We start from the raw sequence: 17,896 nt of genomic DNA on the forward strand, positions 1-17,896 counted from the left end.
CGCGGGTCTCTCACTGTTGTGGCCTCTCCCGTTGCGGAGCACAGGCTCCGGACGCGCAGGCTCAGCGGCCATGGCTCACGGGCCCAGCCGCTCCGCGGCATGTGGGATCTTCCCGGACCGGGGCGCGAACCCGTGTCCCCTGCATCGACAGGCGGACTCTCAACCACTGCGCCACCAGGGAAGCCCATTTCATTTTATTTTAAAAAAATGTTTTTGGAGTATAGTTGATTTACAATGTTGTGTTACTTTCTGCTGCACAGCAAAGTGAATTAGTTATACATATACATGTATCCACTCTTTTTTTTTTAGATTCTTTTCCCTTATGGGCCATTACAGAGTATTGAGTAGAGTTCTCTGTGCTATAGAGCAGGGTCTTATTATTTATCTATTTTATATATAGTAATGTGTATATGTCAGTCCCAAACTCCCAGTTTATCCCTGGCATGCACCATCTTCTAATGGCCTTAAATTACTAGCCCATTTCAGGAAAAGGTATTGCCTTAATTGCAAAGATCACAGGATTTCCTGAGGGTACTTTGCATTTCTGCTGTCTTTGAATCATCAACGCTCTTCATATTTAAACTACAGCTCCTGCTCACTTCATTCCTGATACCTGCCCTGAAGAGTCAGGTTACATCAGGAGCCATTATCACACACCTCAGCAGATCAGCTGGGAGTGGGGTGATGTGCTTATTAATAAAATCTAGCCAATAAAAAAATCGCACCACTAAAATAGCGAAGCAGCTAGATGATTCCTGTGTGGGCAACTGGAACCCGATTACCTCTGCATCTTTTTTACCTATGCAAAGTTTTATTAGTCATTAATTATAAATTGCTAATCTAATAACCAGTCAAATTAAACTGTTGATGATTTTACCTAAGTGGAAAACCTAGAAAGAAAAAATATTTCCTTTTGTAGATAGTCATATTGTTCTACTTCCTTTTTTTTCTACTAACCCCTTTGGGCTTCTTTCTTTCCTTTTCATTGATTTCTTCTTCATTTCAATTTTATTTTAAAACTTGTCTTTCACTGTATAATCAAAATATTCTTATTTACTTATTGAGGGGTAAAAAGTGTAAATAGTACAAAAATCAAAAGATACAAATGGGTAAAATAACATTTACTAGATATATTTATTGATTTGCACAGAGGTACTTAAAGAATATTATTTGTGCCATAATTTGTAGTAGCAAAATGTAGCAAACAACAAACATATCTGTTGGTATGGTGTTATCAGCATAGAAGGCTATGCGGCTTTCAGTAGTTAGCAGCTCTATGAGAACAAACATGGAGTGATCTCAATATAAAAGAAACGAGCTAGGTGTATAGCAGTTTGTATAACATACTAATTTGTGTAATTGAAAAAGGGAAATCCACCCATGCACACACTTATATGCACAAATATGCTTATATTTATGTGAAATACCTCAAGAAGGTTATACAAGAAGCTAAGAGCATGGTGCCTCTGATGTGGGTTACTTGGTGCTGGAAGACTGGGATGAGAGAATATTTTTCACTGTACATTTTTTTTGTACCTTGTTGTTAAGCTATTTAAATGGTTTACCTATCAAAAATATTTTAGGGGCTCCCCTGGTGGCTCAGTGGTTGAGAGTCCGCCTGCCGATGCAGGGGACACGGGTTCGTGCCCCGGTCTGGGAAGATCCCACATGCCGCGGGGCGGCTGGGCCCGTGAGCCATGGCCGCTGAGCCTGCGCGTCCGGAGCCTGTGCTCCGCAATGGGAGAGGCCACAACAGTGAGAGAACCGTGTACCGCAAAAAAAAATAATAAATAAATAAATAAAATTTTTTTAGGCAATTTGTATTCCCCCCATTTTTGAACTGTTTGTTCATATGGTTTCATCATTTTGCAGGGGGGTTGTTGGTCTTTTTCATACTGACTTTGAAGAAGGCTCCACGGAGTAAGAAAATTATCTATTTTTCCATCAGATATATTGCAGATATTTTTACCTAGTTTGTTTTTGGTTTTTTACTTCATTTATATATTCGTCTAGAAATTTGCCTTGTAGAACCTTTTAAATTTTATGTTGTCAAAAATACCAACGCAATTAATCCTCATTACTCACAGACTCTGTATCTGCCTCTTCACCTAACTGCTAAAGTTTATTTGCAGGGCCCAAGTCTGTACTGGCAGCGCATGCGTGTAAAGCTTTAAACAGAAACACACGTGAAACAAGGTTAGGTATTGATCAGTAGACAAAAACATTGTGACCACAGGCTCCTAGGAACCTAATCCAGTATTTCCCCTAGGGCAATAACTCAGTATTCACTAATTCAGGGTTCACGGAAACTTTATAGAACCTAACTACTGTGGATAATGACAATCAACTGTATTTTATTTTATGACTTCTCCCTTCTTTTGTGTCATACATTGAGAGGCCTTTTGCTTTTGAGAATTTTTTTTTAAATTATATAGTCATCATCTAGTCCTTTAATGAATTCATTTTCTTATACTTAAATCTTTGCTCCATTTGGAATTTTTGGTGTAAGGTATGAGAAAGTAGCATATATATTCTGTTGTCCCCAAACCTTTTCCTCCCAACTGATTTAAAATTCTGGTACTTTGCTTATATTATGAGTGGTAAGAGTTCCAAACTCACTGCATTTTATGAAACCAGATTTTTTTTTAAAGTTGACATGATAGAGATGTTTTTAAAGACTCTCCACTTCTACGTGACATGTACCCCTTCCCCAAATTCTACACTGCTCGCACCATCTTTAACAAGCCAAAAGCCCTGGGCACATCTGTTTCTCTTACCAAAATTTAGAGTGAATGTCAAATTAGACGGAACTTGTAACTGTAGACTTACGATTCTTACGGTGCCGTATGCATGTAATTGCTAGAAAGCAGTTTTAAGTGGGCATGCTTCAAATAGGAATCCTACCATGTCTTAAAACTTAATCTTAGATCTCCTGGGCTGTGATTTACCACTTCTAGATTCCAAAAGATACTGAGCCAAAGTCCTCCAAGCAAATCATTATTTGCTTGATTATGAAGATATGATCTAATTAAAGATATGCTCTAATAATAAGACCCCTAAGGAATAGTTAAGGGAAAGGATCCATGAGATTCATAAGAGGTTACAGGACCTCTTCTATAATCTCACAATTCTGGCTCTTCTGTAGAAGGCGTGAGAGCTACTTAGCGTAAGCCGCCAAAACACTGTATTCACGAATGTGAATGTCTCTAAGTTTATTATTTTTTTAAATCATTCAGTGTTTTTTAAAGTATTTTTTAAATTAATTAATTTATTTTTTGGCTGTGTTGGGTCTTCGTTGCTGCGTGAGGGCTTTCTCTAGTTGCGGCGAGCAGGGGCTACTCTTCGTTGCGGTGCACAGCCTTCTCATCGCGGTGGCTTCTCTCGTTGCAGAGCACGGGCTCTAGGCGCACGGGCTTCAGTAGTTGTGGCACATGGGCTCAGTAGTTGTGGCTTGCGAGCTGTAGCGCGTAGGCTCAGTAGCTGTGGCGCACGGGCTTAGTTGCTCCGCGGCATGTGGGACTTCCCGGACCAGGGCTCGAACCCGTGTCCCCTGCACTGGCAGGCGGATTCTTAACCACTGCGCCACCAGGGAAGTCCACTCTGAATTTAAAATGGTCAATTTCACAAGCGGCCATTTCAATCCTGATTTATTCAAGCAACGTCAGGTTGATTTTTGTGGGAGGACGTGCACGAAGGCTCTGAAAAAATTGCCACTGTCTATATGTAGATTTGAGGGGTTTTTCTACTTTCTGGCTTGACTGTATGAATTTCTGCTATCAAGTGAATATTCCAGGTGCTGACATGCCAAGGACACAATTTCAGACTTCTGGTTAGAACAGAAATGAAAAATGAATCTGAAAAGGAAAGGCATGATGGAATATATTTCAGATTACGTGGCACCGCCCCGGGTTACCTATGTCAGCGATGAGGCTGCCAGGCTTCTGGTCCTGGAGGAACTGGCGGACACGAGGCCAGGCTTTGCTCTGCAAGTCGCTGAAGTAAGGAGCGGTGCTCTCATACACATCGTGCACGTGCTGCTTCTCCAGCTGGGCAGCTGCATGATCCATCCTGGGGAAAACAGGGTCACGCCAAGGAATGCAGTTCAGAGTAGGCACCAGAGATGGCTGATGGGGATGCAGATTTCCTAAAATTGGGAACTTAAAACTGCCAAGATTGTGTTGCTTTTATACTTTTTTTTTTTTTTCCTCTGGCCATGCCATGCGGCATGTGGGATCTTAGTTCCCTGACCAGGGATCGGAACCACAGCCCCTGGAAGCACGGAGCCTTAACCAATGGACCACCAGGGAAGTCCCTGTTTTTATACTTTCTTATAAGCTGCAAAGAACACAGCCTTCACTGGAACCTCACCAGAGTTGTCAAAAGGCTAGCAAATGCATCCTTCTTACCTGCACATCTTCAGAAAACAGGCATTTGGGAATGAGCTAATTATAGTATGTTTCTCTGAAAGATCAATTCTTTCAGAGAAAGGTTCACTTTGGATAAAATCGTTCTATCGGATGCTAAATAGATTTTAAATTTTCATAGCATGTCGCTCAGCACTCCAATCCAATCACAAAGCCCGATTGATTCTACCTTTTTAATTTTTTTGGATTCCAACCATTTCTCTATGTCCTACTGATTCTGTTTTAGAAAAGGTCCTCATTTCTTGCCTGAATTGCTTCAACAGGCTGTAAACAGTTTTGTTTGTCTGTTTGTTTGCCCTTCAATCCCTTTCCTTCAATTATGCCACAATTGTTTTTCTACAACATAAGTCTTACTGTGTTGCTTCCTATCTTAGACTTCTTCAAAGGCATTTTATAGCTTGTCTGATCAAGTTCAGGTATTTCAGGGGGCATACAAGGCTCTTTTTGATCTGGCCTCCATTTTCCTCTTGAAGCCATTTCTCACCGCCCTTCCCCAGCATCAGATGCACCTGTAATACTCAGTGATCGTGGCTTCTCAGGCATGACACAGCCCGTGTCATCCAGGGGCTGGACGGGTGCTGTGCATTACCAGGCGAACTCCTGTTCATCCTTGGCATAGGCATCGCCTCCTCCAGGAAGACTTCCCTGACTTCTATGCAGGATAAGGGCAATCAGAAAGGAGTGGGCAAAGTACAAGAGCAACTCTTAGAGGCCTCTGCTTATTTGGGGTTTGATCTTTTAATTATTGTGGCATGTGAGTGAGGAGTAGTATCCCAGGGAAGGGCTCAGAATGTGGCTTTTTACCAACCAATATGAAAGTATTTTTAATCTCTGAAGAACCCATTTGACCCTACTCGTGCATACCAGCTAGCTCAGTCCTGCCCCTTGTACTCCTGTTGCATCCCATGCATCCTCTACAGATTACCAAGGGCTGTAACAGTCTGTTAGATATTTTTCTCTAGCACTGGCTGGAAGATCCTAGATAACGAGGACTTATCTTACTTAACGCTGAATCCTCAGTAGTTAGCACACAGCAGATCTTCAAAAAATGAACAAACAAGCAAACAAACAACCAGAATGGACTCTGAGTACAGAGGGTAACATTGGCTTTGGTACAAGAGAGTAACCTGGGGAGTGTGGGAAGAGAGGGGACCCTACACCCACAAGCTTGTAGATGGGAATATGGTAAGAGAAGGTATCATCCTTGCACAGCCTCTGTGTTCCCTCCATACGCCCACCCCCTCACTACTACCAGTCTAGGAAGTAGAAAGCACTTGGGTAAGATGACATCTGATTAGTTACTCCACTGTAAAGTGCCTGCCCCTCCGCCACCCCTCCCCGGCTTTCTATTTAAGAAATATGAGAGATACTTCGAGACCACGTAAATATCCTATTTCTCATCATCTCACTCCACTTTTAGCATACAATCCATTGATGCCTCTTTCCAATTGAAGTATAGTTGATTTAAAATATTGTGTTAGCGTCAGGTGTACAACATAGTAATTCAATATTTTTATAGATTATACTCCATTTAAAGTTATTACAAAGTAATGACTGTATTTCCCTGTGCTGTACAATGTAAACTTGTTGCTTATCTATTTTATACGTAGTAGCTTATATCTCTTAATTCCATAACCCTCTTTTGCCCCTCCCCTTCCCCCCACTGGTAACCACTAGTTTGCTCTCTATATCTGTGAGTCTGTTTCTGTTTTGTTACATACATTCATTTGTTTTATTTTTTAGATTCCACATGTAAGTGAAATCATATGGTGTTTGTCTTTCTCTTTCTGACTTATGTCACTAAGCATAATATTCTCTAGGTCCATCCACGTTGCTGCAAATGGCAGAATTTCATTCTTTTTTTATGGCTGAGTAATACTATCACCAAATGATAATATTCTAATTCCATCATTCCCTCAACTGTGAGGAAGAGCTTTTCAGGATTTACTCTTAAAACAAACTAGCAGTAGATTATCCCTAATTACTACGGACCTGCCCACAGTCCCTGCAAAAAATCTGGCAAACTCCTGACAGAGTACAAATCTCATTTGTGATGTCTGACAAAACTTCCACCCAAACTGAAACAGCTTATATTGCACCCTCAACTAGAATTTACAAAGTAAACATATGGCTGGCTATAACTGCCTACACATGAGAAAAACCCAAACACTGAGCGCTTTTCTCTTTAATCAAAATCTCAGTAGACCTAAGTCTGTTTAAAACTTTCCCCCCTCAAGGAATCAATCAGGCAATACAGTCTTGAGAACCGTAAAACAAATAAATTTTAATACTTTATTGCACTTGCCAGTGTTAAGTGGCAATCAACATAAACTCGATTCCCCTCCATCGGGCTCCAACTACAAGCTCAGAATCTGTAGTATCTGAACAGCACCCCATGGAGACCTTTCTCTAAGTCTTCCCCCCAAGTTGCCCTCCTTCTACTATAAACAGGTAGCCTCAAAGAGCTATTATAAAGTGTGTGAACAATATAAATCCATTTTGTTTATTTTACACTTAAGATTATATTCTGCAGAGTATATAGCTGACCATGAAATTGATTTGTAGAGTTGGGGCCATCTAATATGACATTTTCAACAGTCTGTGGATTTAAATTTCCTGCAGTATACACATATGCAAATTCCTTGTGAATCCGGTAATATGACTAAGCTAGTAAGACTAGTACTAAAGTAGTAACATAGGGTTCAAGCTGGAGCTAGGCAGGTAGGGTTTGGTTTAGCCAGGCTTCTTAATCTGTGTGCTGACAAATTCCAGGCCTTGGAGCTGATGCCTTGTTGGTGAGTCACGAAAGAAGAGAAAGTAATTTGAAAGGGACAGAGAAGTCAGAACGTAATGCACCAAAAACTTGAAGAACTATTTTGGACTTTATTTTAAGTGCAATGGAAAGTGGTTCCTTGGAAAGCAGAAAAGAGGAGAGAATGTGCTAGGAAGTTAATAGGAGAGGTCAGTGGCTTGGTGTGTTTTCCATGGAGAGAGGAGCAAAGAGAGAAACATCAGCATTCTTGCTTCTAGCAACAGGGTGGTCAGTAACAGGTCACAGATGTTTGGTTTTCCTGTTCTGGGCATGTAACTAGGATAACACTTGTCTACCCAGCTTGATTCAGGCAAAGCCATGGGACTTGCTTTGACCATTACATGTGATCAGAAAAGATGTGAATCACTTCTGGGCAGAAGCTCTACGAGCCAGTGTGTGTCTCTGTGATCCTGGAAGCAACAGCCCAGGTCCCTGAGTGACTCCTCTTTATGGATGGACAGTGTGCATGTTTTAAGCCAAAAACAAGGGAACAAACAGCTCATCATAAAGGATCTTGATTATCTATCTAGATAATGAAAAAGTAAAAACTATCAATCATATTCTGTTAGAAGATAACTTGTTGCTATGTGAGTTTGTCCTGTCTTTTCTTTATGAATACTAATACTTTTTACTGTAGATAGAACAAAATTGGGAGAAAACAGAATACGGTTCTATATCCCACTTTTTTAAACTTAATTTAATATTGTGAGCCAAGGAAGGAAAGGAGAGAGGCAGGGAGAAAGGACACTAATATCTGTGGACCTGAAAGCGTGAAGGCATCAAGGTATTGCTGGAAGCGGTTTCTGTCAACGTGTGTGTGTGTGTATTTAACAGTAAGACATTAGTTTGAAAAAGAAGAGAATCTGTCAAAGGTAGTAGTGAAAAATAATTTTGGAGATCTAAGATTCGAGGGAATACGTAATCTCTCCCCAAGCCTGAGCCCAAGCATTTATGACCATTATTTACAATCCCAGACATTTCAGAGATTAAATACTTTTAAAAATTTCTGCTTACCCACTCTTCCTTTGAGGAACTGCACCTCTCTTTGGACTTCGAGTGATGCTGGAGCCTGCCAGTCACGTAGGACAGGGGTGGACACATGACCTAATCTAGGACAATCATTCTCTCTCCCCTGGGAAACTGACAAGAGGTAGTTGAAGTCAGATCACTAAAGGAAATATCCTCCAGTTTCTCCTAAGTCTTACGTTTCCTGAGGTTTGGTCTGCAGCTCTTCTGTTCTATCAGCTACTTAGTATACTCCCAACAAATCCCTCCTCTTGCTTGTTTTGATGTTTGCAGGCAAAGCACTTTATTTCAGACTTGAATTCATCTTCACGATCACCACATGGACGTCAGGGGGTGTCACAGTGGAAGAGATGCACTGTGGCCACCAGAGTCCCAAGAGGACTTGCCACACATAGATGAAAGGACTCTTGTTGGAGCCCTCTGGCAACAGAACATGGTGGGATGCAATGTCCTATTGGAACCAATGCTAGACTAAGAGAAGATCAGAGCTGTTGTCATAGTGCTGCCGTCTTTGCCACCTGTCCGTCTTTCTTTTCTGTGCTGCCACAACCTAGTATCTGAGCTGTTCTTACAGCTTTCTAGTTGGTCTCTCTGTCCCCCTTGCCTTCCTCCCACTTCTCACACCCGTCACCTCTAATATATCCATAATGCTGGGAGGTTGCAATACTCCTTTTCAATCACTGTTCACTTGGTGGAGACACCATACACTCCTATAGTAAAAGGCAACTGCAAAGACCACGTTGCATATGTGCTATTCTTAGCCGGATGGATGTAACTTGTAATTTCCCTCCATGAACCCAGGAAAAGCAGTTCAGAACCTCTAGTTCATGCCAATGCTGGATAATTTTCCTGTAATGTGCATTTGATAATCTCCCCTCTCTGTTGAAAACCCTTCAGGAGCCCTCTATGAGATGAAGCTTTCACTCTTCCATCTGGCATTCAAAAACCTCCATGACCTGGTCCCAGTCTAGCTTTCCAGCCATGTCCTATAACTGCCACAGCTCAAATTCTCAGCTCTACCCAAAGACCTCTACTCACCTTTCCCTGAGTGGGGCTTGTTTATAGCTCGTCGTTCAGGTCTTTGCTGAAGCCAGCAGGCTGTTCTTTCTCATCTGAAATGCTTCCCTTCCAAAATCTTACCTTCAAAGTCTAGCTCAGCCTCTTTCTCCTCCATAAAGACTTTAAGGATAGCTATCCATAAAAGTAATAATTTCTCTCCGTATTTCTATATACTGCATATTTATGGTCACTATCACTGTTAGAGCATTTCTCCTGATACTGTCTTGAACTCTCAACTTTGTATATGTTCCCAACTAGATTAGAAGCTCCTGGAGGGCAGAACTGAAATTTGATCTTTCTTTTATATATATCATAGTGCCTTCACTCAATAATTAACTGTAGAACTAATGAATCAGTGAGCTGTTTCCTTAGCTCCCTATGCAAGACAACAGTGCTTTCCTCCAGATAAACTGGTCCTCAGATATTCGGTCATAAATCATTAATCCCCTGGTAGGAGTCAAGAGGCACTCAGGAAGCAGGGCTAAGGCTGAGCTTTCCCGGTTGTGTTTCGTGTTTCATAATTTCCTTCCCTTGCAGAGGCCTGTTTCAGAGATACACCCTAGACACACAATAGTCACATTTTTATAACTAAAAACAAATATAAATAACTGTAAACTGTTCTCTTGTTATAAATGCCACAGAAGACACAATAGTTAAAAAAAGAGAATAGAACTGCTTTAAATCTCAAAGATAGATTCAAACTATAATTCTAAAGTGAAAATACAAATTGGTCTGGAAAGTTCAAAGACTTTACTTACATTATAAAAAGCCTTCATTATAAAACACATAGGTTTTTTTTAAACCTTTTAATATATGATACTTCAAATGTAACACCTACATATTATTTTCAAGTACAAATTATACTGCAACCTTTTTTTTTTTTTGCGGTACGCGGGCCTCTCACTGTCGTGGCCTCTCCCGTTGCAGAGCACAGGCTCCGGATGCACAGGCTCAGCGGCCATGGCTCACGGGCCCAGCCGCTCCGCGGCATGTGGGATCTTCCCGGACCGGGGCACGAACCCGTGTTCCCTGCATCGGCAGGCGGACTCTCAACCACTGCGCCACCAGGGAAGCCCATACCGCAACCTTCTGAATGATAGAAACTATCATTTCACAATATGCTTAAGTCCTAGAAACACATTTTGTTCTCTAATAAAACACAATAAGCTCCAGCTTACCTTATATCACATTGTCATAAATTTTAAATGAAAGGAATTGGGACTAATTGGGTTTCCCGAATGCGCTCATATGATGTGAATTGCTGGGACAGCTGAAAGCTGCTAACCTGAGTCATCTTGTGATTGCAGAAAATTACTTCTTGTCCTTGTGATTCATGGCAGTTTCCACCCTCAGAGAGTGATAGCTGTTGTACAGTTTTCTCCATGTGTAATGCAAATGCAAAGTAGTAGGCGTGGAACCAAACAGCGAGGCCCTTCACACGACAAACCACTCTGTATGAGCCTTTGAAGGGAATACCGGATCTATTAGGCAAAAAACAAATACGAAAGCTCATTTTACATAAGAAAAATATTGAACCAGCTACAGCCCAGGTTGACCTCGACAGATGCATAAATTACCCAGAGAAGAAGGGATTAGAAAGAACTGTTAATATATGAAACATGCCAGAACTATAAGAGTGGTTTCTGAATCAATTCCTCAGCTTTCTGTAGAACATACAGTACTTGCTCCCAAAATTAAATTGGATGATTTCATCTTGTTCCTCAAAAAGTTACAAGCACTGAGAGTCAACTTTGAATGCAGTGGTTTAATTAAATGTAACTGTTTAAGAGATATGACTAAGTGTTATTAAGTCATTCCAGTACAATTTAACTGTTCAATATTTGCTCATATCATCAGCTATTTCCATGTCCCTTTGACAAGTATTCCTAGTTACTCTTCGTTGTTCGCATTTACTTTTTTCTTTTTTCATAATAGAGCAGGTCTGTCATGAAGCTCATCAAAAGACTCTGAGTTACTTTTAAAAAAAAAAAAAAAAAGGACCTTGTATGACAGAAAGCACTTTGTAATGGAGAGGTCTTAGGATGTAAAATGAGGTCTGAAGAGATGTCTGGTGCGGTAGGAAAAGCCCATCCTGTAACACCTGGGGCCCTGATTCCTTACCTGTAAATGAGGCCCGTGGACTTTAATCTTGATCATAGTTCTCAACCATCTTCCTCAGTCTTCACATCCTTCGTGTGTGCACCTCAGTGCCACGAACTGTACCCCTTTATTACAGTGATTCTCAGGATGGTCCCCAAACTCCCCCGAGCTCCCCATCCACCCCACTCTTGGTCCCTCTTTAAGAAGCACTGATTTGGGTGTGCTTTGGAAAGCTTCTGTCTGGTCTTCAGAATATGCATATACATTTTAACATGTTATCTCTCATACCTGTGAGACATCTCTCAGTCATATGCAGGTATACAATCTGTACCACTGAGAGCCACAAAGCTTGGCTTTTTAGGAAGAACATTTAGGAAGAGTCTTGAAAGAGCTACTAGCCAAAAGATCTCATCTTTCCTTTTGCAATTTTAGAGCCTGCCTTAATCATAAAGAAGATGATGTTGTCGTCTGAGCCTCCATGCTAGTGGCAAAGCTAAAGGCTGTCCCCTGGGATTCAGCCTTCCTGCCCTGACCTAAGGGCTGCTTTGTCACCAGCCACCCTGGCTGTCTAAGCACCTTTCCTTCAGGCATTAGTGCCCAAATGCATTCACCCTCTCAGATATGCCACTGAGGACAGAGTGTTCCAAGCCTTAGTCACAAAGTGTAGTGAATGAAAAGAATTTCAGAGAGTGCAGCAGGCATGTGTGAGCTGCTCGGGTGAAAGCAGGGGTGGGGAACTTTTCTTATATATCCCCAAATCATAGCCCCCAAACACCTATAATTGACTTTCTATAAGTTTTCTAAATTATGATCCAAATTTGCCTCTCTTGAAAACGAATCATGTTAACTTTTCCAAGAAGTTGCTGGGCAAAGACAAAATAGGGTAGTATCTATCTTTTAAAAAATTGAATTCAAATGAGTCCTTTTACTTTATCAGCCATACATCTCTGGAGTATTTAGTATTAAAAAATGCATTCCTCCTCCCTTTCTCCTTGAATAAATGGGAAACTGTCCTTGAGGGCAAAGGTGACTCAAACCTTCTGAAATTTTGAGGTTAACCATGTGTGTATATTTTCCTGGGAAGAGGGTCAGCACCTCAAACTGTGGCTCAGGGGCAAAGTCAGTTTTAGGGTAAAAATCTATTAAATTAAAAATACGCATTCATTCACTCAGTAAATATTATTTAAACCTCTGTTATATAAATATAAGGCACTAGGGATAAAGGTTTTTTTAAGTCCCCCAATTTAGGAATCCAAAACTTAATACGGGAAACATACAAAGAAATAGAAAATTAAAATATGGTAGAACCTTTACTATCGGTATGGATACATCCCGAGAGCTTCTGAGCTTCTGAATCCCCAAGCTACTTATGCCTTGCCTTATTTTGTCTATCGATCTATAGATAGACTGATTGATTGATAGATAGAAAGATTAACAGATAAAATAAACCTATTACAAGTTACTACCTCACGGACCTTTGGGCCATCACAAGTATTTAAGACCACAAATGCCAAGAGCCCACATCTGGTATGATGAATATTATGATCCAGGTGTGCACAGGTGCTATAGGAGCACGTAGGAGAGGCAACTCATTCAGCCTGGCGGGGGGGCGGGGGGCGGGGGGGCGCATGTGAATGCTCCCTTGAGAGACTGACAACCAAGTTGGAGCTCCGAAGACAGTAGGGGTAAGTCAGGTAAAGTGGGAGTGGATGATTCTAGCCATAGGAAGCAGCATATACAAAAAAAAAAGAAATGAGACTAATTATGATCTTTGATGAACTTAAGTAACTTAACAATAATAGCAAGACACACATACATGTACACACAACATATATTATTTACTACCATCCAGGGCCTGTTATAAGCATTTAACATATATTAACTCATTCAATCTACCCAATAACTACATGAAACAGGAACTATCTTGTCCCCATTTTATAGACAAGAAAACTGAGAACATAAGTGACTTTCCAAGGTCACATAGCAGAGCCAGGATTTGAAACCAGATGGTTAGATTCCAGAGTTCACAGTCTTACCTAGACAGTCGACAGGGAGGGAGGGAGGAAGGGAGGGAGGGAGGAAGGACAGGTGATGCTGTAAGAGTATGTAGGAGTCAGACCACATAGGACTTGTTTAGCTTTCTAAGGAGTTAGATTTTATCCTGGACATAATGGCGAGCCATAGAATTATGTCAATGAGAGAAATGACAAAATCTGATCTGGTTTCCAGAAATCTATGGCAAGAGTGTAGACTAGTATTTCCTGGACAGGTTCACAGAGAAAGAACCTAGTTAAATACTTTAGACAAAGAATGATATCAAGGATGCTTAGGAGGGGGAAAATCCAAGAGATATTAAGGAGAGAGCATCACATTAATAGGACTTGTTGAAGAGTTAAGGCAAAGAACACACTGAAGAGGAAGCAGGGATACTGATAAGGCTGATCCTGTAAGATCTACCACCTCCGTCCTAAAATAAAGGGAGAGAGAGAGTGAGAATGAAAGGCAAACAAAAGGAAACTTTGGTAATGACCATATATAAACTGTGACAGACGCTTCCTTTGGAATGCATGTGAATACAGCCAGAGAAGCTTCCTTAAGATGTATGCATCTACAGGAAAGAGGCTATAAGAAGGACTAGGTGTTGTAACGGAATTGCCACAGTGATCAGTAACACATTATATTTTATAGTATGGCCCGGGCTGTTTGTATATATTCCTTATGTTCTGTAATTGATGGCAACATTTTCCAGATAGGGACAGTGGATCTCATGATCACTGCATCCTTGTTGAGTATTGCAATTTACACAGCACTCAGTCGGTGTCTGTGGTAAAAATATGTGAAGAAAGGCAGAGAAGAATAAAAAAGAAGGCCCTTTAGCTGGTGCTACAGTTCACTGTCAGAGGGAATACATCCGAGGGAGGGTTCAGGTTTGGACGTATTGTTTTTGTGGTATCTGAAGGACAACCAAGTAAGATGGAGATGAAGCTCAGGAGAGCAGGCTGGACTAGAAATCATTTAAAAATCATCATTATCCTAGGACTTGGCAGTGACATTTTTTTTTAACTTTTACCATTTATTCCCAAAGAGAGAAGGCATATAGTGTTCAGACAGAACCAAATACAGTTTGGTCTGACTCAGATAGCTTAAAAAACAGAATCTCCTGAGCACCAGCCTGGTCCAGGGGATGGACCCAAGAGGCAAAGGCAAGGAACCAGTTAATGATCATTTCTATTTACATGGAAAAATCTCTGCACAATTAAAAAATTAAAGTTGTTGGGCTGGTCCAGTGAAGAGGTAATAAGGTGTTTATTAAAAACTCTTTTTCACCCGGAGGCAGTTAGCATTTATAATTTAAAACCCAGCCCACCACAGAAAGGGAGTGAATTAAATCAAGAGATTGTGCAGAGCAAGAAAAAAAATGAGGTTAGGAGACCATGAGTCACCAATAGTCAGCCCCAATACATGTTAGAGGAGAGGTTCGCCGTGTGCTATTAGGGTTCTAGAGTAATTAGACTTAATCCAAGACATACCGACTGAGAAACTACTAGGCAACTGTTGCTTTTGGTAGCTCTGAGAACAGAGATGGGTGGTGCTCACTCTCCAGAAGCTACAGGTGAATACGAGAGTGACACCGACTAACGGTTGAATGACACCATAGGGAGCAAGCATATGATTTATTGATAGAGCAGCAAAGGTAGCAAGCAGTGTCAGCGTTTATAATTTGGGGCGGGGACTTACCTGGTGGTCCAGTGGTAAAGAATCCACCTTCTGATGCAGGGGACATGGGTTCCATCGCTGGTCGGGGAACTAAGATCCCACATGCCGCAGGGCAACTAAGCCTGCACGCCACAACTACTGAGCTCACACGCCACAACTACTGAGCTTGTGCGCCTCAACTAGAGAGAGAAAAACCCACACGCCACAACTAGAGAGAAGCCCACACGCCACAACAAAAGATCCCCCATGCCTCAATGAAGATCCTGCGTGCTGCCGCTAAGGCCAGTCGCAGCCATAAAAATAAAATAAATATAATTTGGAGTGATCCTTTAACTCTGAGTATTACTCCCTCTAAATAACGAGGCATGTAAACCAGGGTGCTGTTCTAATTAGTATTGCCTATGCTACACAGAACCACTTAATGATACACCAGAGATTATAGTAGAAATGGTAGGAGCAGGGCAGCTGGCATTTCTAATTGAAATCCTATGAGCAGAACAAACTCAGGGCTTTCAAATAACAAAATATGTAGCACTGGGAGAATAGGACCCTCTCTGTAATCCCAACAGGGACTGAAAGGTTACCCTGGAGTAAATATATGTGGAAAGAATGTGGACAAAATGAGGGGGGTTCTTTTAGGGGAAAGATCAAATAGTCCGAAAGAATACTTGGTTTTCTTGAAAATGTTCGAAGACTGTGTGTCTAAATTGACTTCATGTCAGGGTAGAATAGTATCTCCAGAATCTAAATAAAGGAAATGAAGGTGGTAACATCTAGGCGAGGAATGTGTGTCTGTGTGAGGGGCGGGGGGTTGTTCCGGGTGGAGAATACCAAAAAGTAGGAAATGAGGAAGCACAATACTGATCATGAGATCTATTATTCCAAGGCTGCTTCTCCGCGGGCACTGGCTGGGCCATATTCATTGTGACTCTATCACAGTTCATCTTGCTTGTGTAGGTTAGAGAATGCCAAAGAAGAACAAAGTCAAATATGAGATTTAAGACAAATGAGAATATAACCCCCAGCTCTCCCCCCGCCCGGGCATCTGCTGCTCGTGACAATTTGATGAAACCAGCTCAGTCTGTGTTAAAGTCGAGGCAATAGGCTCCCAGAACAGGAGCTGGGAAGAAGATGGTTCTGATATCACGAAAGGCAAAGCCAGAAGAGAAGCAGCACAATACCCATCCCCTTTCCTCTGAGGGAAGAAGCTTTCGGCAGGTTGCACGACAAGGAATCTCATGGTCATTTTAGAATCTTCTTGTCAAATGATTGTTCAAGAAGGAGCTTTTGCGGGAAGCCCATGTAGTCAACCGTAAAACTATAAATCATGTGATGGTTATTCTAAGAATGGAATTAAGGGGAGAAATGTGAGAGTGAATTATGTATTGGTGTATTTTATAAAATACGTTTATAATACAATTGACCCAAAAGAAAAAAAATCTGATTGTATATTTGACGTTCAGGAAGAGAGCCTATGTGCAAAGTACAGTAAAATCTGGACTGTCAAGTATGTTGTCCTATAGATTCCACCTCCATCTTATTCCCCTTATGCGTCTCCCCATCTCCTTCCCCACTGCCTCAGCCTGAGCTTAAGCCCTCCCCTAGTAATCCAGGAGTTCACACTCTTGTGGATTTCACGGACCCGGAAAATCTCAAAGGGACATTTGGAGAACCAGAGAGACCAGCTGCTTCTTCACTTGAAGGCTAGCACACACCTATATTTTATAAAAGACCTGTTATTCACTGACACCATGATTGCATCGATGAATAAACAGTTTATCCCCACAGATGTTGGGAGGTCATAATTTTGAACTGAAGAAGTCCTAATTAAATAAAATTCAGCTTTATGAAAAATTTACTCTACCTTTTAAAAAGTTATCATTTTACTACAGATTGATGAAAACACTGTCACAAACCAACACTGGAATAGACAACTGGGTTTAGGGAATTCCCTGGCAGTTCGGTGGTTAGAACTCGGCACTTTCACTGCCGGGGCACGGGTTCAATCCCTGGTTGGGGAACTAAGATCCTGTAAGTCGTGTGGCGCAGCCAAAAAAAAAAAAAAAGAACTGGGTTTAGGAGAGCAGATTACTACAGTGGTTTCCCAACCCACCAATCTCCCTGCCTTCACAGCTCTGTGCCCTGAAGTTCATCCTCTACAGCACTGTCACAGTCATGTCTTGCTCCCCCTCTTCGGACTTAAAGAGAAAGTCCAAATATCTCAACAGGTCATAAAGCCCTCCACAGTCTGACCCCAGCCCACCCCCAGCAATGTCCCTTGTGATGTCTCACCCCCCAGCTCCATGCCCTGTGCCCTACAGTGCCGGTCCCCAAAAAGGCCATCAGCTTAGCAACTTAGCTGATTCACACTCAGGCACAAGCTCCTTACCTGGTGTCACCTTTGTGACTTGCGATTCTCTGAACGGTTTAGACATTTGAGGTCTTCGTGCTTTTTGCTCATTTCTTCCCTCTGCCTGGAATTACCTTTCTTCTCTAGCCCACCTGCCAGACACAGTTCTCTTTGAAGGTTCAGCTTGGGTCATATTTCCTGACCCCAGCTAGGATTCACCGCCTTGTGCTCCCTTGTGTCTACTCTGTGGTATACAGAAACACATCAGTACTAGCATTTTGGTGGCCATTGCCTTGTGTCTTTGGACTGCCTCACATCCAGCTGTATTTGTGATTAGGGACAGCCTCTAGTGTGCAGTACTGGTGAGATGCAGGACCTTGCCTTTCTCCATGGCCACTGAAGCAGGGA

At 41.7% G+C, this 17,896-nt stretch overlaps 1 protein-coding gene across 2 annotated transcripts in view; it reads right to left on the bottom strand.

Moving 5' to 3' along the window:
* The window catches only part of TRMT9B (tRNA methyltransferase 9B (putative)), a 37,932-nt gene extending 20,037 nt beyond the window's left edge, over window positions 1-17,895 (bottom strand). The window contains exons 1-4 of one of the 2 annotated variants that reach the window (XM_022571116.3): window positions 11,443-17,895; window positions 10,607-10,802; window positions 8,251-8,376; window positions 3,914-4,068 (exon numbers count right to left, since the gene is read on the bottom strand). In XM_022571116.3, the coding sequence (XP_022426824.1) occupies window positions 3,914-4,067 (154 nt within the window). In that variant the 5' untranslated portion in view covers window position 4,068; window positions 8,251-8,376; window positions 10,607-10,802; window positions 11,443-17,895. The other variant, XM_022571117.3, reaches the window with a different exon arrangement.
* Between the last annotated feature and the right edge of the window lies 1 nt (window position 17,896).

Source organism: Delphinapterus leucas, chromosome 21, assembly GCF_059928025.1.
Source record: "Delphinapterus leucas isolate spDelLeu-1000000601 "Yukka" chromosome 21, BTC_Dleu_Yukka2, whole genome shotgun sequence".
Lineage (NCBI taxonomy): Eukaryota > Metazoa > Chordata > Mammalia > Artiodactyla > Monodontidae > Delphinapterus > Delphinapterus leucas.